Source organism: Sturnus vulgaris, chromosome 6 (assembly GCF_052056855.1).
Source record: "Sturnus vulgaris isolate bStuVul1 chromosome 6, bStuVul1.hap1, whole genome shotgun sequence".
Classification (NCBI taxonomy): Eukaryota; Metazoa; Chordata; class Aves; order Passeriformes; family Sturnidae; genus Sturnus; species Sturnus vulgaris.
The window spans coordinates 39,999,636-40,025,681 of record NC_142248.1 but is presented as its reverse complement, the minus strand read 5'-3'; the positions used below and the strand labels follow the sequence as shown (position 1 = coordinate 40,025,681).

Sequence of the window (26,046 nt, the reverse complement as noted above, 5' to 3'; positions counted from 1 at the left end):
GGGAATTGCACACTCAGAGACACAGGTATGCTCAGAATACCCTGCGATATGTGACAATCGGAAGGAAGGGAACAAGCACGCAAGCTGCTCCAGCACACAGGGATCATGAAACACAAACATCCATCCGCTGGCCTGAGAAACACAGGCAGGCGCACTCCGAGTTTGACTGACACACGCATTAGCCTAAAATACATACGACTGTTGTTACTGAACTGGCACTTACCCTGTTGGCAGACACGTACATAGTCTGTTCCATGGCCTGAGACGCTTGCGACTATTTTAGCGAGGCACACATGCACACCCACACATACACTCACACAGTGACCCGAAAAAAAACAACACAGGGCCATCCCTTTGAGACAGATAAACAAGCGAGGCATGTGGAGCTGTGTCACAAGGACAGATTTAAGTGCCCACTTCTCTGTTGTGACAGGTGAACAGACAATGCCTGTCACCTATAACCCCTTCCCCACGCACAAGTCACAGGCTAGGCTTGGCTTTTTCTGCAGCACGTGCCCTGTAGCTCCAGGCATGTTGGCACAGCATCCTTTTAAAAAGCGAGTTGTAATTTGTAAGGTTAACAGACTAGTCTGAGGCAAATGCACCAGTGTTAATGTGAGGTGCATAAATGCACATATGTACCAGCACACACACAGGCACAGAGACAAAACAGCAGAACATACCAGGCTGCAGCTCCAATGCAGAGGGAACTGCACCAGCTGCTGCTTCTATGCTCCTCCTGGCAATTGCGTGCATGTGATTCCTACCAAGAGAGCAAGGGACAGAAATTCAGCATTTTCCAGTGACACATTCCCTCTCTTAGACTCTGACTCAGATGGGATGCTGTGATATTTATGAGATCACACAAGCACATGGTTTGTGCAGTGCTCAAAATGCAGAAGGGTAGTTCCACAACCCATTACTCTGGCAGAAGGGTGAAAAGAAACTATTGGAATATTCTAATGAACTCCTGAGAAATAAAAATATCCAGTGTTTATGGCCCACTTCAAACATTCATATGTGTGCCTTGTATGTGTTCATGTAAAGTTCTAGCCATGCCTATAGACATATGTGTATGCATTTATGTATGTGCATGTATAGGACATAATCCAGACTCCAGCACCTTGTAGGGGTTCATGATGGCAAAAGGAGAAGATACTTACTCTACTTCAATTCCAGCATTTGCACCATTTCTTCTTGGAAAAAGAGGTGGAGAAGATTTAACAATCTGTATGCTCCAGCTGAGTATGTAGCAGGGAGACATGGAGGTAATAAATATGGAAGAAAAGAGAGGAAGGGAACTCCTCATGTTTGAGCCTAGTTCTCTGGCTTCTGCAGTCAGTGAAATCATACAACACCTCGCCATTCCTATTGCATAAGTTCTAGAGCTGTTCTAGTTAGAAACCTCTGCTAATTTCCAGCCTTCTGGCCGATTTATATCCAAATATTCTATGCTGATGTTGCCATTTAGTTTAAATCTTCCTTTCCCTTCCCCGTGTGTTTATTTATAGACAGAATTACATCCAGTCTCCAGCCTTGTTTTGTTCAGCAAAAAAAGACAAGTTTTTTTGCTCTTCTCTCAAGGCAGACTCTCAAATTGCTGATCATTCTCACCTGCTGGCCCTGCACCTGTTCTGATTTTTGCTCATGTTTCTTGAATATGGGCAGAGAGAATTGTACACTGTGGTCCATGTCAAGTTCCCTGTTACCTTCTGCCAGGCAATTAGTCTTCTCTTTTCAGATGAAAATATCTCACCTTAGACATTCCTGGACTTGCCAAGTTTCACATACGTGGTGAGAGTCAGCTCCTTTCCCACACCTCAGTGCAGTGCTGGTATCTCACACACTGAAATACTACTGCCTCTTTCTGTCATTGCCACTTCACATGCACAATTCAGCTACTTGGCATTTCATGTATGTATTCACAGCCAGATACCATGTGCAATCTAATGTGGCCTGAGAGATGCGACTCCAGCTTGGGTTTTAGAATTTTGCATTATAGAATTTAAATCTTTATTTTTATTTTGACCATTACTTTGGTTTGAAGGATGTGTGGTGAGTTGACCTTGGCTGGAGCCGTCGCTCTCCGAGCTACTCTATTGCTCCTCTTCTCTGCAGAATGGAGGCAGAGAAAATAAGATGATAAAACCCCTTGTGAGTCAAGATAAAGGCAGTTTTCTGAAGCAAAAGCAAAGGCCATGTGCACACAAGCAAAGGAAAAACCTAAAAGATGTAATTCTCTACTTCCCATCAAACGGTATTTGACCTCTTCCTGGGAAGCAGGGCTCCAGCACATATAGTGGTTGCTCTGGAAAACAAATGTCATAAATAATAAATGGCCACCTTCCTCCACCTTTATCTTTGCTTTACCTGAGTAGACCCTTTGATCAGTTTGGGTCAGCTGTCCTGGTTATGTCCCCTCCCACAGCCTACTTGTATAGGGAGGAATGCTGGAGAGACAACCTTGATGCTGTGCAAGCACCACTCAGCAGTAGGCAAAACACTGGTATGGTATCAACACCCTTCCAGCTACCAATGCAAAGCACAGCTCTAGGAGGGCTGCTGTGGGGAAAATTAATTCCATCTTAGCCAGACCGAATACAGGAATTAGTTACTGTGAATTCTTTTAAGACATTTGATTCCTGTGGTCTAATATGCACCAAATGGTCTGGCCACAACTCCTCGAGCATAGGCTTTACTCTTTGGGCTTCTTGCCCCAGTGCCAGGCAGTCTAAATCTGCCCAACATCAGACCACTCGAGCTTGAACTTGTTCCATCTCACGTGGGAACACCCAGCACTGGCCATTTTCTCTTCCCAGCCACACAGTGACAGCTTGTGGACCTCATCTGAAAAACTTCTGCACTGGTCTGTCAACTCCTTAAACATATGCAGCCAGTCTGGTCCTGCTGAGCAACAGAAATTATTGTTAATGACTTCTCTTTAGCTGCCTTTGTAATTGTTCTCAGCCCATACTCTGCATGACATTAAGTGTCCTAATGAAGTCCATGTCTACTGCATTTTGTCTGTCTTGATAGTTGTCAAAGGGAGCCAGTGCCAGAGTGATCTGGTTTGGCTTTTGCTTTTCCTTTTTGTAGTTTACCCCAGTTTCATTCACCTCCAGGCTTTATTTTCTTTCAAATTTTCCTCTAAAGCTTCCCTTACTGTTCTGGCATGTTTCAGAGTTTTTTTGCAACTTAATAACAAAATAATTTTGTTCATAAAATATTAAAAAAAGTCTCATCTCATTGTGGAATAAATATTTGTTAGGCATTGTGTTTATGGTTGTTTTTACAATTTGAAAACAGGAGCCCCAAGGACAGTGAAATGTAGCAGTAACATCACTTAGTTCCCTCACTGATTCTCCTCTAATTCTCCTCAAAACTGATGACTTGTGAGTCAGCTCCACACAGACAGAATACAAAAACATCCTTTGCTTCAAAAATACATATTCCTGGTGGTGTTCCTCTGCAGAAGCAGCTGTTTGCAGCTACATTTTGGAGTCAGAGAGGATGGTGGAGTTCTATTCATTACCATTTTTATTATGTTTAACATAGCCATTCTTGCATGTTTGTTTTTTTCTCTCCTTATGGTATTCTACACCTATTAGTGTAGGAACTCAAATATTTTTCTAGATTAATGTTATTGCCGTTCTTGCATTTGGTTGGGTTTTGGTTATACTCTTTTTTTTAAAAAGCAAATCATCCTGACATGACCACGTGTAAATTGCCCTGCTTAAGGACAGACTCTGGTCTTTTTGACAGGAGATGACAGACTTTTCTGCTGTTTGGTCTTTGTGGCTCTCAGCCACAAATAATGCATTTATAACTTCCATATATCTTCAAAAAAGGTGCATCTACTGTCATTCTGAGATAGCCATAAACTCCAGTTTTATTTTCTTTCTAGTGCCACCAATGTCAAACCTTCTATTTCTGTAAACTGTTTTGCATGTAAAAATACTGGACAATTTGAAAGCAAATCAACACCAGGAGAACACTTCTCATTATAAAAATTCGAATGATTTAACTCAGCATAGAAATAATATGAAGCAGGTTAATTACCTGAAGTGAGACACCAAGCGACATATTTCTAACACCAAGTTAAAAGGAAAGCTAAGTCCACTGAAATCAATGAATTTAAATATATTTAGATGTGTGAGATGGAAAAAAATCCCCAGATTTCAAAGGTAGATTTTGCTCAGTTAAAAGCAAGCGTTTGACTTTTAAATTGAGTAAGATATTAATGGTGAGGTCATGTAGAGTGCCATGACACTTGTAAGTGCCACAGGAAGGCAGCAGCCTTGGCCCCTGTGAGTCACCTGGTTCTGGGTACTGATAAAGAAGGGAATGAACTGTTAGCTTGGTAATCAGAATTGGTATCTCAGATTAGTTCCCTGTTCCTCAGAGCTCCTCCATTAAAACCAATTCATCTGGCAACACTTGACCTTTGCAATTTCACAGAAAAAACATCAAGCATTTGCCTTCTCAGATAAAAAAAAATGCAGTGCTTTTTACTTTTGGGTGACTAATAAGAGCAAAATATGTGCACATGATTAAAGCAGTGCACTTTAGATTTACTTCAGAATACATTAACCCAAACTGTACTGTTTCTTTTCAGGACTGCATTTTTACCAAACACCTGTTTATTCACATCCCAGATGAAAATAGTAAAATGGTGCAAAAGCACATGAAGATCTATACTTGGAGAGTAATAAAGAACTAATTATTTGGATAAAATCAGAAAGGCAGTGTTTATGGTTCCATTTTATTTTCTGTTTCCATGAAAGACTTGAAGCATGCAAAAAAGTGTATTTATTGAATGTGCAGGTGAATGAAGATGAAAGCAACACGTATCTTGCTGGAGAACAGGATGCCTCTCTGAATAAGGATCTAAATGTTAACATGGTTGCAGAAGAAGTCAAATATCTTGCTGAGATGGAAGAACAACCTGTACAATGCAGGCAGGTATCCTTTCACTGTCCTGAGCCCTGCTGAACTGCCCAGCTGGTGATCCAGCACTGCACAATGGGGAAGATGAGATCCAGTTGAAGAAAACCAGGAAGAGATCCACAAGTGCATTAACACAGGTGTAAAAAATTCTAGGATGCAAGTATTAGGAAAGCCCTAGGCTGAAAAGCTGAAAGGGTATTAGTCTAGGAAAAAGGAGACCAAAGGTAACATGATAAGAGCCTGCAAATATGTAAAGCCTGCTGCAAATTACAAGGGAGTGGTAATGTGTTTTCTCTGTGGTGCGTAGGATGAAATGAAAAGTGTTTGCATGTTTTATTAGATCAACAAACAAATCTGATAAGCATGGACAGGTGTGTAAAGCTTCAGTAAGCTTGAAACAAAAGCTGTCAATAAGACCATCTTTGCTCCAACACTACTCATAAGGATCACATTTGAGCACAGCAGCAGCTTGTCCAGACTTCAGGATTCCCATTGTCCTTGAGTATTTTTGAGAAGAATTTAGGCAGAAATGATTCAACATTAACTGCTTTGAGTTAGACCAACTTTACTAACTCTGTATATCCCAGTGCTATAGGTATTTTCTGAAGACTTTGGCCCAAACTCTCAAAAGGTACATACAGCTGTTTAGATGCCCAGGTCAAATAGTTAAGCAACACTTTAGAAGTTGTTCAGTTGCCAGCTAAATCTGCAATCACGTACGTGTCTGTGAGTGTGCCCCCCATGCAGCTGTAAGCTCTCACATTAGATGGCTTTGCTACCAAATCCCTCCCTCATAAACACTGAATGTATGAACAAGAGCAAATACTCCACAAAATTGTATTTGGGCTGTCACCCCAGATTGCCTGAGGATTTAAGGGTTTCAGGTGGGATGGGACAGACATTGCTGCTTCAGATCTGAGATTCAGAGATGTGAGCATTATTTAGTGTTGGGCATCCTAGACTGAAACCTTTAACAGGTGAATGGTTTGGGTTGGAAGGGCTCTTAGAGATCATCTCATTCCAACCCCTTTGCAATGGGCAGGGACACTTTCCACGAAACTAGGTTGCTCCAAGCCCCATCCTGGCCTTAAACTCTCCCAGGGATGGGGCATCCACAACTTCTTTCTCTCTGCCCAACAAATAATCAAGCTGATACCAAAACTAGAGGCTTCTTTATATTATTTCAGCTATTTGAATAAACATTATACACAGAAATAAGATTTCATAAAGCCTGTGGAAAGATTTAAAGACACATTCTAATGAAATGAGCTCAATTTGAATCTTTCCAGCCAATAAAGGGGTGAAGATTATGCAGGGGGATGTGTATTTAAAAAGAGATTAAATGTGAGATTAATTGCAATGTGGTTATGCTCATTTATGTCTGTGAAAGCATGGCCTGAAGTCTGCCAGGCTATCAGTAAAAAACTGTGGCAAATTCATTGAACTCTGGGGCACAGGGTTGAGATTGGTAACTCTTTTTTTTAAGAATTTTTGCAGTTTTCTAGAATTCATGGGGAATTAATCTAACTGCTTAGCAGTTTTATATTGCCAGATGCAATTAAGAAGTTTTTTTTTCTCATTTTTTTCTCGTCTTTTTAGGAGGTTAAGATCCAGAACATCTGTCATGCCGTTTGTACTTAAAAATAAATAAAATAAAAATATTATTACTGTATTCACTTTCAGCACAGGAAAAGCAATTGCTCAGGATCTCACTTGTTAGTATGTTATTTAAAGCTGGAAGTAATAAGCCTCACAAATTCAGGTACTTTTGTTTAGCTCTGTTTACTAAAATGAAGATATACAAAAGTGAAATATATCCTGGGTTACAAACACATACTAGGGTAGAATGCAGTGGTAAGTCAACTCTGCACTGAAAGTTGTACTTATCCTTCATACACAGGTTTTAAATCATTATCACATGCTTTTAGAAAGCCAACTCAAGCAATACAAGTGACCCAGTAAAATTCTAGCAGCAGAATATTAGCTGATTTCCCCAGCTGTTGAGACGAGATGCTTTTACTATTGCAAGAGCAATTTGTGTTGGTGACATTTCATCATGTGTCAGTTTGTTACTTGCAGCCAAACAAGTAAGTCCCGTGTAAAAACAGACAATAATAATTTTGCCAGAGAAAAGCTCTTCTATTTCATCCTGGATATATCAATACATGGATTGATAGGATTTGGACTCCTAATTGGATTGGGAGTCTGCTTTTGCAGTTGCTTTCTATGTGTAATGATAGCAGTTATGCTCTGGAACTTCTGTACTGTTCATCAAAACTTATCTGCTCTTTAGCTTTTAAAAACATTTCATTTTCTGCTGCAGTTACAGTATTATAGTGGCATGCCTAAATTCTCACCAGATATTTAAACGCATGTTTCCATATTTTGTTCTTAAGTGTTCTTGTTTTCTTGTTTACTCTAGTCATTAGTATCTTCAAACTTCCATTAGAAGCAGCTCATATTTCCACTTGGTTTGCTGAAGAAACCTCTAGATGTTATTTCTCTTGTAGTAATATATATACAAAATATGTTCTTTTTCTTGAATTAACATATAAAATGTAATCCTTGCAATTATCTGATAGAATTCTCCAGAAGAATTTAAATGCCAAGTAATGGAAGCTGCTGCAACAGAAGCTGAAGAAAATAAAGCAGGGGAGTTGCTTAATCTATGAAGTGAGGGGGGAAAAGTTAAAAAAAAAAAAAAAAAAAGTCAATGTACATACATATATAAACATGTCCAGAGGAGTTAAAAAACCCCCCCAGTCTTAAACTGTCTGAGTCCCTGGAATCAGCATGAGCCTGTCACCAAATTATTTTGGTAATCTTAAGTCTTATTCATAGAAAAGTTGTTTTTAATATGTGGAATCAAGTAAAATATTGCTCAGTTGTCTAAATAGTACCCTCCACTTGAATTTTGGTAACAGTTTTTGGCTCAGTTTGGTTCTCAGCAGTTCTCAGCAGCTGAAGCCCTTGCTTGTATCTCTAGATACATCAGCAATGGGTGCTTCTGACTTTACCTCTCCTGTTCGAAATCCAGAGAGTGAGGTTATTGCTGGCCCTAAGAGACATTGCTGCTGTGTGCTGTCCCTGGCAGATCTGTCAGCTGCAGAGAAATGATCCCCAGACAACTGGACAAACCAGATATTCAGACTGACAGAGCATGTGACTGCACTTAAGGTCAGAGATTCAGAGACTGCAGGATTGGGACCTTTAAAGATCCCTGCACAGGATTGCCCTGTGTGCTGTGTCACTGGCATCAAGGGAGATACCTGCAAAGTTGAAGGGTTACTTCATTCTTTGTGAACCAGGCCTTGACAATCCTGCAAGCACAGGCTGATAGTAAATCTGATGAATTTTCATTCCTTCTTCAGAAAATAATTACTTAACTTGCTGATTATATGACTAGAAAAACCCAAACCCCAGTTTTACAGAGAATTAAGAATGTTAGGATGAGCTTCAGCATCCTGCTGTGCCAGATCTGGTACCCTCTGTTATTTTTGTCACCATACCGTGATTGAGATTAAAATAGATTTTCAAAGTTCCTTGTTGTCTTTGTCACCACTGCTATGCACAGTTCTCTAAAATCAGTACTGAAAAATAATTCAGACTCTAAATGCTCTTTCATGTTCAGTTTATACCTCCCATGAATTAAACCCACCTTCTCACAAAGGAAGAAATATAATGCCAGCTCCACCTAAACTATCTCCTGGAAATACAGAAGGCTCTTCTGGTTTGGTGCTCCTTTTCTTTACAGGGTTGAAGCACACCCTTAATTCTTATAGCTGATAAATGTTTTATTTTATCATATACTAGGTTACTTTTTTGTATTTATAAGAAGTTTTTTTTCTTTTTTTTGTTTTAATTTGCAGCTTTATATTAAGTATGTTTGAAAAGTATGCAAAACATATTTGTGGTAGAACTTGACAAGACAATATTGGACTTGACAAGACAAGAGAACTTTGTTTTGATCAGTTTTCAAGGGATTTTATGTATTTTAAAAATGTATTTCTAAAAGTGAATAACTATGAAAGAAAAGCTAAAAGGAGGCCATCTATTTAGACACCAGAAAAACCAGTCTTCCAAGGGTTGAGCATCTAGTGTAAAATTTACATGCACTCCACTTAGATTTACTAATGGCTTGTTAATTGCAACCAAATGTTATTGGCAGAAATCTTCAATAAAAGTGGATGCCAAGTATTTCCCAAGATAAAAAATTAAAATATACACATACCAATATTAGCACTAGACATACTTCACACCCAGGGAAGCCCAGCACAGCAAGTGCTTTTCTGCATCAAGCAGCACAGACACTTCTTTAAGCACAGACCTAACTCCTTTAAGGAACCAGATCTCTGATAAGAAAAATCAATAACACTGGACACAACTTGCCTTCTGTGCTGCATGAAGTTCAAGTGTGTGCAGCTTTCTATAACCCTAAAAGTCTCCCAACAACTCTTCAGAACAATAGCAGGATATCCTCCACCTCTGAGCAAAGTAGGAGAAACGTGCTCATTGGAGTGGTATTTTTTTCTAACATCCCTATCATGATTTCTTCCAAGCATTCACTTGCACTTGAAAATTGGTAATTGATGTCTTACTATGCATTTGTTTGACAACTACATCATCCATGGCTAAGTCACTGTCATTATATCAGATCAGCCAGAGTTAACAGATAAATTCCTTCTAATTAACAAAAGATTGGCTAATAGAAAGGGAATTAATTGTTAAATGTACTACTCTCCCTTTAGCCTCTTTGCATCTTCTCCTTTAAACTGTTTCTTCCTTTTCTCAGATTTTGCAGCTTGCTCCTTCCTTTCTTGATTTTCCTGCATTCAGACAGAATAACAAATTAAAAAAAGTAAATAAGAGTTTCTGAAAGAAAAGCTTGTTAAGAAACTCTCAGTTTGCAATGAGTAGGTATTCTGAACATGCCCTGTGCTCACTTAAAACTCTCAGCTGCTGGAGTTGGAGGGTAAATAGCAGAACAGAGCTTCCTGATCAATCCCTTTGGCCTTCTCCATGTGATGATGTTACCAGCAAACTATTTCATCAGCTTTAACTGCAACTTTCAACTACGGACTGAAATGCATTCTTCTTAATTAGTCCCTTTGTCCACAAAACAGAACATTAGTTTAACTTAATTAGCATTCTAGAGATTTATCCCATAGCAACCTTGTTTGTATTCAGGGATTTCTACCAGAATTTTCAGGAACTGTTCAGCTGTGCTAAACAGCAATTCACAGTTTTTCTTCAGGCTCTCATTAAATTTGCCAGTAGTATTTCTGCACTACAGTTCAGGGCCAGAGTCCAGGCTGGATGTTTGTTGGTACCACTCACACAGTTGCCAGAATGGCATAAATCCTGTTGGGATTTATGTAGATAGGCAGGATTCTGGTTTCCACAGAGCTGCTGGTACCAGAATAATATCATTAATGGAAGAAGAAAAAGGATTAGAATGATTACTGCTAGCAAAAGAAGACTATTACTCAGTGGAAGAGTATTTCTGGCTTTTGACAAGTAGCACAACAGTGGGAGAAGGTAATTCTGAAGAACTGAGATAACTGTAGTATAACATAAAGATGATAAAAGCAATTTTCTTAAATGCTTCTGCATTCCTTGTTCCAGAGCGGCACTTCTCACCAGAACATTGCCATCCCACCTGGAAGCTTGCCTGCTTTTGATTGCAACCAGTGAGTAGTTAATCTATACATTGCAGGTAGATCAGTAGTTAATAGGCTGCTGTGTCATATGACAAAACCTAATAACATCTAGGAAAATGTTGATGATTTGATGCAGATGAGATTTTTGACGAAACATGTGTCTCCTTTGCAGAGATTTTGAAGCAGGAAATACAATTTCCCATGATACTGATAAATCAGTTTAATTGCTATGGATTATCTGCCACTATTTCCATAAGATGAGCTGAACAAATCTCATAAAATGAGCACAAGCTCATAGAACCAGCCTTTATAGAAAGTAGAAGTCTAGTATCCTTTGGTCCAAAGGAACTTTGAAACAAATACAGAAAACTTGTGAGCATTAACAGAGGTAGTCTATTTGAAATATAGGAGCATTAGGGGCTCAAGGTTATGGGAACTGTCACTGGGTGGCTTGAAAAGAAAAAAATCCATGTACTCTTGAGAGAGAAAGAAAAAGATACATTTGCCCCAAATAGAGGGTGCTTCAGAAAGAATGGGGTACAGGTGGTGAAGTCTTATGGAGAGGCTAAAAGCCTTCCATCAGTATATGCCTCCTATGTGCTTTCCTGATAAATTCCTGCTGCATCTTAGCCTAGCATCTTTGAGATACTATTCTATGCTATAGCTGTTGGGAGACTTGTGGGCTCTGGAAGAATGTCTCTATGTAATATGCCATAAGAAATAAAGGAAGTAAATTCAGCAATATGTTGTTCTGCTAACTGAACAGCACCCACAGTAGTGAGAACGAGCTAAAACACATTAGGAATAAATTTATCAATTGAGCAAGCCTGAACCAAATTTTTCTTCAGAAGAATTGTAAAAACCCCCAAACAAGTGTGTTTATATTGAATTGTTATGTTAACAATGTCTCTTAACACAAGAAAGCCCAAAAAGGTACAGTGGTAGTAGGGCAGAGGAATGAATACTCACAGTCCCTTCTCCACCTTCCTGGATTAGTGAAGGCAGCTGCAGGGATGAGATTCAGTGAAAGAGGGTGTCACTTTGGATTTGCGCTTTGTGGAATGCTAGATACTTGCTTGATTTTTGAATTAAAAGATGCTCCAGGACAACTGTTTATCCCCACGCTATCTAAAGCACATCCTGTTCCAGCACCGTATGCACCCTACTGAGGAGCAGCTGCTCCAGCTTGGTTGTCCTAGGGGAGTACACAGAGGAACTATCCCTGTGCAGAGCTGTCTGTATAACCTCTGTCATCAATTGAATACTTCCTAGAGCAGATTTTGTGGAACTTTTCTTCTCCTTTTCCTGAGATTAGACCATCTCTTTGCTAGGAGCTCCCTTCTATGAACAGCTGCAAATGCTAAGGGAAATCAAATGTTTCCCAAAATCCCCTATAATCACACAGTGATTCTTTTCCCCACAATTTTACCACTCAGTTCTCAGCAAAACTCCAATTCTGATTTTTTTGTCTTTGAGCTGAGAAGCTATTTTCTCCCTGTCTCCTTCCTCCTGCCATCTGCTTATTTTATTTTTTGAGAAGTGGTGAAACAGTCATCAGCCCTGGGTGACAAACCAGCTCCCTTGCTTCCTTTCACCATGTCAGTTTTGGATACCATTTAGGTATTTGGAAAGGCTTTGTTGATTTGGGTTATTTCCCTCCAGGTAGATGGAGAGAAAGATGGCAGTCTTATTAAAGTAATTCCATTTGTGTAACTCAATTTGTGTTACCTGAAGGATAAGAGATCAGGAAGAACCCTCAGGGAAGGGAGAAAGATTTTGTTTGAACAAAGTAACAAACCCTAAATCTCTGTAGATCAGCTTAAGAGACATGAAGAACCACTATTTATCAAAACTATTTCCCTTCTTATTTGATGTGGGAATGGAAAGATAGCACTAACAATTTTGGCAGTGCTAAGAGACCTGCTTTACACACAAGACTCATCCCAAAATAAAAGTTACACCTTAGCATTAAAGCTTAAAATAAATGGCACTTGGAAGAGATGATGCCTGTGGCTGATTCTAGTGTAAAAATCAAAATCACAGAACAAAAAGATGCTTTAAAAATTAAAACCTTCAGCTTTTCAATATGTTGCTGTTTCAAGTAGAAATAGTATCTTTACTGTGGTGACAGTAAGACAGCAAGGCAAGAAGAAGAGGAGATTAATTCTAGGTCTGCAGAGAAGGAGAGGTGCAGACAACATGGCTAACAGTTGTGGTACCTTTGAGGTGAGATGCTGCTGAGAAATGGAACTCAAAATAAGATGAAAAGGAGTTTACATTATGGGATATAAAAAGAAGCTTTTCTAGTCGCTCTGACCTGGCTATGAGCAAGAAGCACCCAGAAATATAGTTTGAATCCCCTGTAGTTATACTAGGACACTACATAACCTTTACTGGGACTGTTTCTTGAAAGAACTCTGGTTCCTGAAATTACCCTTCACAGTAAGTTTCCAGTATAGCTTTCTACAAATGATGAGCCATTATGTTCTGGACTCTCTTAATTCTTTCCTTCATGCCTAGAGTTTTAGGAACTTTAAGGATCAAGCATATTGCCAAAACATCTGTGTTTTATAGGGTTAATCTTCCAGACTGTCTGTGGCAGTATCATCATTTCAGAGCCTGGGTGGCTGCATTGCTTGGAAAATTTCAGCTCAGTGCTTCACTGGAGAAGCAGGTTGTAGGAACAGTGGAGGATATATTTTTCGTCTTTCATCTTCTATCACTTCCTCAGAAACTTCATTGTTTTCATTTGAATCTATGATCTGCCCTGAAGCACTCCTCCAGTCTCTCTTGGCAGCAGAGCTGTCTGTATTCTTGCAGTTCTTCTTGTCATGCAGATGGTTCTCTCTACAGAAGATTTATCCAGGCTGGGGCTCTCCTGGAGTCAGTGCAGGAGTGGGTGGTTCTTGCTGTTAAAATATGTATGAATACCCAGCCACTCTCACCTGGCATTAAGAAAACCCTAAAGGAAGTACATTAGTCCAGGTGTGAAGTGTTTAGTAAGGGAAGTGAAATGGAGGTTTACTAGAGAGTTTACTAATTGGAAGGTGCTCTACACAACTTTTACGGTGAAGTTGCTGTTCTCTTACTCCTTATTGCAAGGAGTAAAGTCCTGTAAGTTAAGAAATATAATGCATTGAAAGATTTGGAAGGGTTTTTTGGAACACAAAACACTCTTTGGAGCTATCTAATACGATGAAAAACTAACACATAAACACATCTTCCAATGAGCCTTTGCCTATTGGAAAATCTACCTGTTGTCTATCAGCAAATCTGTAAAGCATGTCAGGTTGTTCATTCTTTCACATGCCACAAAGGTCCTATTACTTTGAGGTCTGGTTAATAATTTTCAGTGGGAAAAAATTACTCGAACCATTCTCCACAGGAACACCTCCCCCCCAAAAAAAACAACAACCCAACCAATCAACAAAACCAAGTCCCATAAACAAAAAAAAGCCACAAGTTTTATATTTGCCCATATACTCATTTTCTGCTGAAGTTTGAAAGAACATAAATTTACTTTCATTTACTTCTGCAACCAGGGTTAGGTAGCCCAGCTTAGAGTAGAAAAAACCAGAAATTATAGCTTGATTTAAAATAAAATAAAGTTCTCAACCTATTTCTAAAGAGTCACAAGAGCAAACTACCTGTAAGGTCTTGAGGAAGATCTCTCTGAAGCTTTTCATTGTGCTGAATACATCCTCCAAAGAGAATTTTTTTCGGTCTTCACACAGATAATCAGCAAGTTCTTCCTTCTTCTTTTCAATACTGGCAAATTCCTTCTGCAGGTCCTTCGAAGCATTGAGGCTGCCCTGAGACACATTTTGTAATACAATTTATGCATATTAAAGAGACCTGTTCTGAGAAGATGAAAAGTTAGGATGTTAGGAAATATGTGGGGGGGGAAGCATATTGCAAATCTATCCACTTTTTTCCCCACAAAGCACAGTAAGACAAAACATGTTTCTGTGCTGCACTGTACACATCTATAGTTGCAGCCTACATTTCATTTTTAGGGCTTTCCTTTTTTTATCCACAGAAAAATCTGTCTGGTCCTCAGCTGTTTCCATATCCCAATACCACATCACAGAAACGTAGGACAATCTGGGATACTCTTTCCATCAGGGCACAGTGGGAGTGTAGTAATGACCCTTCTCCCAGCGGGCTTTATGTCCAGTTGTGACCTCAATCACAGTACCTTTAAGAAGAGTGTGTTTAGGAAGAAAGGTGGGAAACATATCACACTCACATTACCTACTTGCACAGATTTTCCATGCTGAATTTTTAAATCATCTGTTGACAAAAATAAACGTTTCTCTATTTCCAACAGCTTCTTCAAATTGGCACCTGCCTCAGCCTGCATGACGTCAATGTGGATCCTGAAAGGTCCACAAAAGGGACAGTACATTGAAGGGGTAAGTCTTTTGTTTGCATTAACTTAAAAGGTTATTATTAACATTATCATCTCTGCAAATGAACATTGAATTAATGTCCAGCCCAGACCCTGCTTTTGCAAGTACTTCTTTTCTATATAAATTCCTTTTCATGTGTGCAAACCCTCATCTAAGAAAGACTCTGTGCTTTTGCCCTCACTACCTCCCGGGATGGACTGTGGAAGAACCTCACTGTCCTAATATTCAAAAAACTCCAAAAAATTTCCAGCCTATGCTATTCATATGCAACACAAGCTCATCTCCCCTGTGCCGATACTGTCCTTATTTAGCTGGTTCTTTTCCCTCCTTGCTTTTTTTCCCCAATCTATTTATAGTCCAAAATTGTATCTCCTCTCTGTGTTACTTTAGCTTGTGTGGAGATCCAAACACAGCCACTGCCAAACCAGCATCTTGTGTCGTTCTGAACTGCTCTCTGGGCCAGACAAAATTTACTGAATCAGCACAACCTGGCTTGGTGCTTCACGGTGCATCCAGGTGTGAGCAGCATTAGGAGAGTCCCTTGCAGGATTTGCACCATGCACAGTTCTCCACAGGTTGATCAGCAAATCAATTTTGTAAGTTTGAGAGTTTGACTAAAGTAGAGGGCAATTACTTTTTACAAAGAGTGAATTTATATCATTGGCCGTCAAGATCTAGTTTCAGTCGAGAAAAGTATTTCTATTATGACACAATCCAAAAAGAAATTCACGGTTGAAAACAACACTCAGATTAACTTCTGCAAAGATAACTCACAAAAACCATAGTGTCTTACTGTTTCATTATGGAATTAAAATATTTTCAAAAAACTATTTAGCAGCTACATAATAAACATCAATCCATCTACAGATTTCAAAGTTACTCCATTCTTTGAGTTACACGGAAATCTAAATCACTACAAGGTTCCTGTTAATCCTGGTGCTACAAATGTGGATCCTGATTGGTGTAATTGAATAGATGTGATTCCTGTGAGCTAAAGAGAAAGAGCTGGCATTAGACTCATGAGACTTTCAGGCACATGGGAGAAAGTCAAAAGCCTCCAGAAACAGGTTTTTTCTTTTTACCCACATATGGTAGAAACACATGCTGATAGTCAGCTCTGGGAGTCCTGAGGTCCCCATTTGCTAGTAAATCACCCCAATCATTCCCTCCTTACATAAGCTCTGTGCCTCCAGATGGGCTTTCACCTAAAGATCACACAATGTGCTGAATTGGAAGGGACCCACCAGGATCATCAAGTCCAACTCCTGGCCCTGCACAGCGCCATCCCCAAGAATCACACTGTGTGCCCCAAAAATATTGTCCAAACACTTACTGAACCGACTGAGAAACTTCAGGGAAGATAGGTTTCTACTGCAATATGTGGAAGAAGAATTGGGTCCTTGAAAATGAGGGAAAATCACTACCTACACAGTTTTCTTCTAAAGTAGTACTGGTTCCACAGAAAGAAAAATCAGTGAGCCCAACCTAAAAGTCTAAACCAGGTTGAATTATAAATCTCAGCACTGTTTGGTGTTGAAGGGAACACTCTCCCACAGCAGAGAAATCCTGTGACCTTATTACAACACCATAAAAATGACTCAGCTCCTTGTTAGCTTTAAAGAGGTTGGCAATTCATACATGACAAAAACAAACAACAATGTCCTACCCCGCTGCCTTGGAAACAAAGTCAAGATCTCTAGGAAGCTGCAGGAGATCTGTGTGGTTTTTTTCAACCTCCTAAAATTGAAGAGAAAAAAAACGGTTATCTTATACAGTCTGTCAAAGAATATGAAAGTTTTTCAGCTGGACGATATCAGGACTGAAAAATTAACATTTCAGTTTTGCTTCTTATAAATGTAGGGATAAATTTAGTCTTGTTCATTCTTTTTCTCAAGTTGGCATCCACAGAGAGTTAAAAAGAAAGGAAAAGACTAATTTTAAGTGCTCAGGCTTACATCCCATGGGCTGCCACAATGCACAGGCTGACCTGAGATTTTGCCTTCATACTACAAAAATAAATTTCATTTGACAGATGCATTTGGGATATGTGTCAACACAAGAGAGCAGTTGAAAAAGAGAAAGAAAACAGCAAGCAGACATGTCAAGTGAACTTGAGGAAGGAAACCTAGTGTTACCTCTCTAAATATTACTGTATATGGATGTGATCTCATCTGTGCAGAGTGCTGTGGAAAAGTTTTCATGGTATTTCCAGCACAGAGGCTCATCCTCTGGGTACTTATAGTGGGGTTTTACTGAGGTAAAAGCCCCTTAGCTTCTGGGGAATTAATATTTGAGAATAATTCACACAGGATTAATTTTTCAGTTTTGTTGTACCTCCAAAATATGGTGAAGCAAAGTAATGTTGTTTTGGTTTGCTCTTGTTTCTGTTAGTTTGAGCAAGGCACTAATTTTAAAACCTCCAGCATCTCCAGTGTGACGCCCCTAGAAGATATAGAAAAAAGTTCATTCCTTCAGTTTTCAAGTCTTGCATTATTTTCTGTTATCTTTAAGAACAAGTAAAGAAATAATTTTACTTACATAGTTCAGAAAGTTTCCAACTTTAAGAATCAATTGGCAGAAAACTGGCAGTCGGTGACTAGTAAGAATTGCTACAGAATAAGAAGAGAGACATTTTCAATACATTAAATTAAATTATCTGAAATAAGATTTTTCTTAGGTTTGACAGTGATGGTAACAAAATTTTCATCCAAGATTATGTCAAGCCATTGTTACAGATTTGGAAAAATACCAGTACAGAAATAAATCAGTTGAATGGAAGTGGAATGAATAACTTTCTGTTGTGATCTCTTCTATATAAGTAGATGGAAAACTACTTGTTCCATTAAGTTTGAAGTATGCATGTGTCAACTCTGCAGCTGCCTTATGAAGGAGAACCACATACAAGAAAGTGTATAAACTTGTGAAAGTCTATAGCCCTCATTCCCAGCACATATTATTCTAGTTAAGAAAAGCAAAGGGCTTTGTGCCTCATTATCATTGTTAGTGAGAGCGATAATCAAAGGATGCACATTTTAGCCTGGGAGTCTGGGGTAAGAATAAAGTTTTTGGCAGAACAGAAACACTGACCCTCACTATGAGATGGAGGGGGAACAGGGATGTCAGGGTGAGACTGCAGAGAGTTGTTGATTGCACCCCAATAAAGAGTAGCCATAGCACTGACATCAGACATCCAGGTATATTCCTGTTTTGTGTGTAAATATAAAAGTTTGCTGTTTAAATGTTTAACAGGAGATCAATGACTCTCTAAAATCATTGAACTGAAGCTAGAATGCAAGAGCACCTTCAATAAAGAAACAACTTAAAACTAAAACCAGGGCTAATTTTGGGTGGAGTGGTCTCCTGAAATATTGGTGATCATCATCTGGGATTCCCTTTTCTGGCAGCCAAATCAGATTCTGGTGTCACAGTATCCTGCTCCACCACAGAGTTAAGGACAAAAATCTCCACTGCACACAAAAATGTAACCTGTGTTCATACAGGATCTGGCACTGACATCTCCATCTCAGGAGAGACCTTGCTGCTATCTACAAGTCCCCGGAAGGCTGTAGTCAGAGGGAGTTCAGCCTCTTCTTCCAGTGACAGGATGAGAGGACACAACCCAAGCTGTACCTCAGGTTGAACATCAGGAGGAATTTATTCACAGAAAGAGTCGTTAAGAATTGGAATGAATTGCCCAGGGAGGCAGAGTCACCATTCCTGGAGGTGTTCAAGAAACAACTTGGAACTTAGTGCAAAGGTCTAGTTGATAAGGTGTTGATGGGTCAAAGGTTGGACCCAGTGATCTTAGAGATCTTTTCCAACCTAAATTATTCTGTGAACCCTGAAGTGTTCAAGGCCAGGTTGTGTAGGGCTCTGAGCAACCTGGTCTAGTGAAAGGTGTTCTTGCCCATGGCAAGAAGGTTGGAACAGGATCATCTTTAAGGCCCCTTCCAACCCAAACCATTCTGTGATTCTCTGATAAAGGAAATTTCCTTCTTTCTCTGCAGAACTACTGCTTCAGAGCAGAACAGCACAAACTGCAATTCTTCAGAATGTATTCTAGGAGCAGGAATTTGCAGAATCATTTTGATGTTCACTTCAAAATGAGCAATTAAAAGGTTAATTTTGATTAGATTATAGCATAGGCTACCACTGATGCTAATCAAGTAGAAGAAAGTGGCTGAGCCTGGGCACTGGTGCAGCATTGATGTACTTACTTTCACAGGCTGTCCTGATAGCTTGTGCTTTTGGCCATAGACACTCTAGCAGAATTTTTGTTTCCTCACAAATCAGCATACATTCAATCCGCAACTGGTAGCTAAAAAAAAATTAGTGGAAAAAAACCACAACAAACACCACAAAAAACAAACCCCACAGGCCTGATTAATTGACTTGTGTTCAGCAAGAGCATCATCCATTTTAGGCAAAGCGCAGTACCAACATTCTTATGGTCCCTTTAATGCTCTGACATGAGAACTGGATTATTAATAAATCAAACACAGATATTTCCAAAGATGTCCTAGAAACAATTATCATCTCTTTCAGAAAGCAATGCTGGACTAACATCTGGCAGTGACTACCTTGCATAATGAGGCCATAATTTTTTACAATTCCTGGGCAACACTAGCCAAGATTTTAGTTCTTTTTAACTTCACAAAGAGAAATTTGAAACATTTTGGCAGTGATGTACTTTAATGACATTTATGCTTCATCACGGATTAATGCTGTAGAAGGAAAACATTTTCTAAAGTACTTTTAAATCTAGCTAGAAGTTTGAGAAAATTAAAAGCCACATGTTCACGACCACATTTTCAAAAAAGTGTCTCTGGCTGTGGCATGGCAACTGATCAGATTTATGGAAGGCTATTGCTATTAATTATAACATATCACCATGTTTCTGTGAACAGCAGAAAGAGTTCTCTGTGTGCACCTCATTTGACTTGTTAAAAACCGGGGAGGTGGCGAAAGCACAGGCACTGCTGTGATTCACTCATGGATTTGTGGGCTCTCCAGTGGGTGAACTGGAATCTGTAGCCCAGGGGTGGAGTGAATCAGCAGCCTGGTGACAGGATTCAGTCTGCAGCTTCACGCCACACAGGAATAGCTGTTCAACAGTCAAGGGTTTTTTCATACCAAGGTTATTTTAACTATAGTTTGCCAAAGGTGTCTGAAAGTCTCTCTGGCTTTTGGGAAGGAAAAAAATTCTCATACGAGCTCTACAAATAGAAGTCAGATGACTTATCCTGAAGACTGGATGTCAGGAACATCCCTCTAGCACAAGAAAGAGAGGCCTTAATTTTTATGGACAAGTCTTGTAAGACTCACACTCATGGAAAGAGACAAGGAAGATTTTGCTTACCTGGGAATTTCCAAAAGATGGAGATAAAACTGGTCTGCATTTGCCAGCTGTGATTTTTCTTCTTTGCAAGATTTCAGGCTATTTATCTAACAGGGAATAAGAGAGCAAAACAACCACACAATTTAATTTAACAGGGAAAATAACCCACACAAACATTTCTGGTGCCATATTCTTCTTACAGGCATGAAACCAGCTTTTCTGAACTTACTGTGTGCACAGGCAATGGGACTAAAGCAGATGAACAATAAATTCTATGTATGAACTGGTTTGCAAGGGCTTTGCAAGGGTTTTGTTTTGACTGGAAGGTCTTTTGCCTTTGTACAGCATCTCCTAGGATGATTTCCTGATCTGTAGGTAGGGATTCAGCAAGCTATAATGCACAGACACTCAGAAACCCCTTTAAAAAGATGGGTCCTTTCCTTTCCTCCTTTTTGAAACTTGCTCTGAAAGGCTCTCTATTCACCTAAGTCCACAAATCCTAACATGCTTCATCCACCTAATTAAAATAACAGGATAGAGAGCAGCACTTTGTCTACATCTGTCTTGAGTCTCCCAAATGCTCTTGCTCAGCCCTGGTGTGGAGAGGCCAGATTTTTTCTGGGATGGACTTGCCACGACTCTGCCTAGGAATGTCATTGACCTCGATGCAGCAGAAGGATGTGGGATCCAGGCATAGCCTCTTGCTTTAGCAGTGCATGTTTGGAGCTGAGCACACAACACACTGAACTCCACCAGAATGACACATTAATAGATACCTCCTGATCTTCAGGCAGCAGTTTAAGCAGCTGTCTCAGTATCTCAGCATCCAACTTGGATCTATCCCCTCTCTGAACCATGGCAGCAATCTCTTCATTGGAGCTGCAAGAAGGAGAGAAATGCTGTGGAGCACTGGGGGAGTAACATGGCAAAAAAGACCTCAATCCCTCTGCTGGCAGTCCAGGAGCAGCTGAAGTAATTCGTACTATACTTGCCTCCCTTTACAGTTTGGATCTTAGTCCTCAAAAGTACAGTGGAGATATGAAAATGTAAAGATTTTTCTTTTAAGCCTAAAGCAATATTCCTTGTAATTTAGGCGTGCTTTTTGCCTTTGGTCATATTTACACAACAAACCCCAAAGCTCTGTTTTTACCTTGTGTGTCCAGTGTCTCTGAGAAGGTATTTACATTTGAATTCCTTCACCATTTGCAGCAAAGAGTAGGATAAAACCAGTGGCTCCCAGAAGGTTTTAACTCAAATCCTCGCCTGAAACACATGGCAGGCAGCATGTGCTCGAAATGATTCCAGATTGCTGTGGTTTGGGCTCTGGAGAGCTGGGCTCCCTTGGCCACCAGCACTAACAGAGGCAGCACTGGGCTCCAGAGCAGCCTCATCCCTCTCAGGTGCAGTGGGCTCAGCTCTTTGACCCCATAGTCCCCAGCTGCTCTCAGGAGAGCTCAGCCACTGCCCAGGGAACCATGCAGGGAGAGGAAATAGCATCTCCATTAGGCCATGCACCATTCTCCCCCACTGAGAAGCAGTTTGTCATGGAAAAAGAATAATAATAATGAAAAACATCCCTTGGACTGATTCTGATCTATTTTTGGTGAGAAGGGACTTCTTGGCTGAGCTTCTTCTTGAAACCCTTTTAACATGGGCCATGACACAAAGGGCAGAGAGCAAGCAGAACATCCATCATCCTCCTGCCATAGTTTCAGGGAATCTAAGTGTAAAGATATTTTCCCAAAGACTAGTACAAATTCCTTTCCTCCACCACCCCTCCGTGAGGACTGTGACTTGGTAAATTTCCATTTGTTTAATTATTCAAACTGTTTCCTATTTATAGGAAAACTGCACATAAAAACTATGGATAATTTTGGATCTGGACCCCTGGAGAAGCCTCTTTAAAAGCAATGAAGTGACTTCAAACTTCCATTCAATAATCTTCACTAACAGTTCTTGTCAGAATTTGATATTTATGACAATAATACCAAAGAAAAATATATTTCTACATAATTGTACTGTTATTTATGAACACTGTCTCTTTAGGAATCAGTAGTCCATTCTAGATTAAATATGAGTTTGAAAAATGATTTAGTTGTCTGGAAAGAGATTGTCACCTCTCATTATTAAAAAAAATGAAAGGGAAAAAAGTTGACTTCTTGTTAAAGAAAAATAGTACTTGCAAAGTATTTCTGCTAATTTAATTTCCTTTAATATCTGAATAAACACATAGATACATCAAATCAGTAATTCAGATGTTATTCTCCAAATCTTACCACTTAAATTGCTTCAGAAATATACTCAGAAGGAGGCTTTTCTTTGGACCTATGAATGTGATCTGTAAAAAGGAAAAAAAACACAAAACAGTCAGCTAGAAATACATTTGCCTTGGCTTTAACAGATTTTCTAGAGCTTTTGTCTGTTTATTGGGCGAGATTCATTCTTTTTTGATAATAATATTACCAATAATCTTAATTGATCAAACCCCAAGTAATTGACAACAATACAGGCTATTAGATCTATTTTAGAAAGAGGCAAAGGCCTAAAGAAGGAAATTGATTTGTTTATTCCAGTTAATAAGAATTAATATTGAAATTCCCATGTCCTCCCTGTCTCAAATGAACACCTATCCCTCAGCAGAGCTACTTCAACTTGTTTCATTCCAAACCTCCCTTGAGTTTTTCTTTAAGGCAGGCTCAGGCAGAGGATCTCAAAACATTTCAAACTTTCTTATTATAAATGATTGACGATGATAAAGAATGAATAAGCTTTTCACTTCCAAGAATTTGCCATTTTCTACAAAAAATGGGCAGTCCAAGTACCTCTTTTGTTTTCTTTCTTTTTGGCCCTGTTTTCTCTGTTGGTGTCATTGATGGGACAGAGAAGAGAAGCTCCAAGCTTGCATAGTCAGGTTCCACAGGCTCCTTGCTGCTGCTCGGCCTCACAGCCCATATGGAGCTGCTTTCTGGAAGAGAATAAAAGTTCAAGATGGACCACAGAGGTTGAGGAGCACTTTCAAGGCAGTGTGATTTGTAAAAGAAAAAACACTTTCGAGGATGAATGAAATATGATGCTCATTAGCCCTGGACAAATGTGAATTATTTAAGAGTGACAGCTCCCACAGAGAGCATCCAAAGGTTTGAAGCCTAATTAAATCTGGAAGACTACTGCCACGTTCAATTCACTGAGCTGAAGGCAGCAGATGAACTTAATGGACTGCTCCAAACTGTTTTTACAATTTCTGACCAGCTACACTTTGGAGGATTGTGGTACCAAAACAGGGGATGCTGCATCCAATTAGGTAAACATCTCTTTTTGCAAGAGATAAAAACTCCCAAGCACAACATTATTGTCAGAATCACCAGGACCTATCCAAATAACAAATAGAACTTCAAAACATGAACTTGTACAACATGGAAACCTTTAAGACATGATCTCACCTCCTTTTGCTTTAGGAGAGATTGCAATGGTGACACTGAATGCATTGGGGATGAATCTCAGTTTGTGTTTCTGGCAGTCTGTGGCTCAGTTTTTTTACATCTGTGTTTATATATTTTATCACAGCAGCAAGTTTTTGCCCCCGATGTCCCCTTGTCTTGGAGATAGGCAAGGAAGAACAACTGAAATCTGTGTTGTGTGAACCGAATATTAAAAAATGCAGCAAAACTAGAGATGTGTTTCCAGCCTCGTTGCTGGAAGTTGAACAAGACTTTTAAGCTCCTTTAGTACATGGTAACCACAGACACTTAGGGTTATTTTTTGTGTGTGTGTGAAACACCACACAAATCATGTGCCTGAGGTCAGTGTGAAATGAAGTTGGGGGCTACCCTGAGGGTACACATTCCCCAGCCCTACTGACAAGAGTGTTCAGCCTCAGATCTTGGCTGATGCATCTTCTGGCTGTACAAGAATACAAAAAACAAATCAAAAGCTTCAGCTGAGACTGCACTCACTGGTAATGTGCCAGCAGTTCATTAAGAAGAACTACAGAACATGACCACTCAAAGGATCTTTCCACTCCACACAGAGTTTTTTCCAAACCTTAATCAGTGCAGACTCACAACACCCCTTAAACAAGTAACAAATAGAGATTGAGAGGTTAAGAGAAGGTAACTTCAGCAGCCACAGAGCTTCAGCTCAGAGCTACTCCCAAACTACTATTTCCTCCAGTAATTGGCAGAGGACTGCCTTTCCATACTTATTTTGTGATTATGATTGAGAGCAAGCAATGGGCCCACATGTGTGACCTGACTTATGAGTGAAGGTTTAGTCCCCCACCATCAGTTCTTTCCTTTGGCTGCAAAGTGCATGAACCCATCAGCCCAGTGTTAGAAACAAGCACGTACGTCTCACCACGTCAGAGGGGAGCTTCTGCCAGTGGAGCACCTTCATCCTCAGCTTTGGGGTCTTCCTAGTGTGGGGCTGCTCCCCACATGCACAGGTAGGATGAGTGCACCCAGGATTGCTACATGGCTGAGATGGGAGTGATGGGGCATTTATGCCAGGCATGGAAACAGGGGGAAGAGGCACCTTGCACCCAGGAGGTAAGGGTGGAGGAGCAGGCAGCAAAGCTGGCATGACAGGCTGTTCTTGGGAGCAAGAGAAAACATCTTTTTGGGAAGGTGATATGTTCCCTGGACAATGCTCTGACTTCCCAGAAGGGCCAGTTGTTGGAGAAAGGCTCAGGTTTGCACTGGGTTTCTCCTCTTCCAAGTCCATATTAACTTGAATGCTTTTGTTCACCTTTGGAACAGATCTTCTAGACACTGTTTTCTGATGATTTGAACAGTGCATGCTTGATAGCAGATTCTCCATGGCTTGTCCTGGTCCCATTTTCCTGCTCTACAAGACAACGAGGAGGTGCATGGATTAGCAAAGTTCCTCATGACTGCTCTCTACTCATAATTCCTACAGAGACACAGAAATAACAGTGACCTTCACATTAAGGTAAGCAATAGGAACATTTCTAACTACTTTACAAGTAACAGTTCCTAGCAGTTTCAAGTCAGGAGCAAGGCAGTCCTTCTGGCCATAAGGCTCATTTTTGACTTTTTTTAATCCTTCTACATTCTTATTAAAATACATGAAAAAAGAGCAAATCCTCTCAGCATAGTAAACCCCTACCTGGTTGTTTTTTCCCCTGTGCTGATCAGCCGGTCAGTGGGATGAACAAAAAGGTAAAGAGATGCCTCCTACAGAACTTACTGCAGTTACTCTATGGAGGGGACATCAGTCAGGACACAGTCACTGAAAAAACACCCTGAAAAACCACCTTGCCACAATTCACCTTAAGTGCAGAAGGGTGCAAAGGATTTAAAGAGAAACTCTCAAAATAGCCTAATAAAGTAAACAAGCTACAGCTGAGGAGGAGGAAGATTTAGGGTGTGCTGCTTAGGTATTTGTGGCTACACAAGGAAATGACTGGTAAGCATTTAAATTAATAAGATTATCTTTCCTATTTTGCCCTTAAACCAAATTTTAATCTAGGAAAAATCTTTTTATTTGTCTTGAGATTACACAGTTTCTCCCAGAGTTTCTTGCCAAAGACTACAGAAGTCCCTCTCTTGTATGTATGCCCAGTTTTAAACGTGGAGACAGTCCTACCAAAGTTAGTAGAGCATTTGATGGCTCAAGACTTGGCTTTGTTTGTTCGACTGAGCGAACCTTTCTTTTGCAAACAGTTGCATTT

At 39.9% G+C, this 26,046-nt stretch overlaps 1 protein-coding gene and 1 long non-coding RNA gene across 3 annotated transcripts in view; one reads left to right on the top strand and one right to left on the bottom strand.

The window, feature by feature from the left end:
- Positions 1-9,148: 9,148 nt before the first annotated feature.
- LOC148223446 (inverted formin-2-like) lies at positions 9,149-25,193 on the bottom strand. Its single transcript, XM_088166298.1, has 12 exons — positions 24,704-25,193; positions 23,180-23,322; positions 22,634-22,695; positions 21,134-21,236; positions 20,379-20,464; positions 19,237-19,337; positions 17,558-17,628; positions 17,354-17,461; positions 16,686-16,756; positions 14,866-14,986; positions 14,255-14,419; positions 9,149-9,773 (listed from the first exon to the last, which is right to left on the bottom strand). Exons 1-12 carry the CDS (start codon positions 25,188-25,190, stop codon positions 9,681-9,683), a joined length of 1,611 nt encoding a protein of 536 aa, XP_088022424.1. The 5' UTR covers positions 25,191-25,193; the 3' UTR covers positions 9,149-9,680.
- LOC148223445 (uncharacterized) overlaps positions 10,195-26,046 on the top strand; it is a 31,929-nt gene continuing 16,077 nt past the window's right edge. The window contains exons 1-4 of one of the 2 annotated variants that reach the window (XR_015804264.1): positions 10,195-10,485; positions 10,573-10,637; positions 14,938-15,022; positions 25,112-25,304. This is a non-coding gene — a long non-coding RNA (uncharacterized LOC148223445). The remainder of the gene's footprint in view (positions 10,486-10,572; positions 10,638-14,937; positions 15,023-25,111; positions 25,305-26,046) is intronic. The other variant, XR_015804263.1, reaches the window with a different exon arrangement.

What these genes read in the sequence shown, in the direction of transcription:
- LOC148223446 (XM_088166298.1), bottom strand. Translation starts at nt 25,190, where the DNA reads ATGGGACCAGGACAAGCCATGGAGAATCTGCTATCAAGCATGCACTGT. An exon ending in TTTCTGAAGCAATTTAAGTG is followed by an intron (nt 21,237 to 22,633) that starts GTAAGATTTGGA and finishes TCCTTCTTGCAG; the next exon opens with CTCCAATGAAGAGATTGCTG. An exon ending in TTTGTTTCCAAGGCAGCGGG is followed by an intron (nt 14,987 to 16,685) that starts GTAGGACATTGT and finishes TGGACCTTTCAG; the next exon opens with GATCCACATTGACGTCATGC.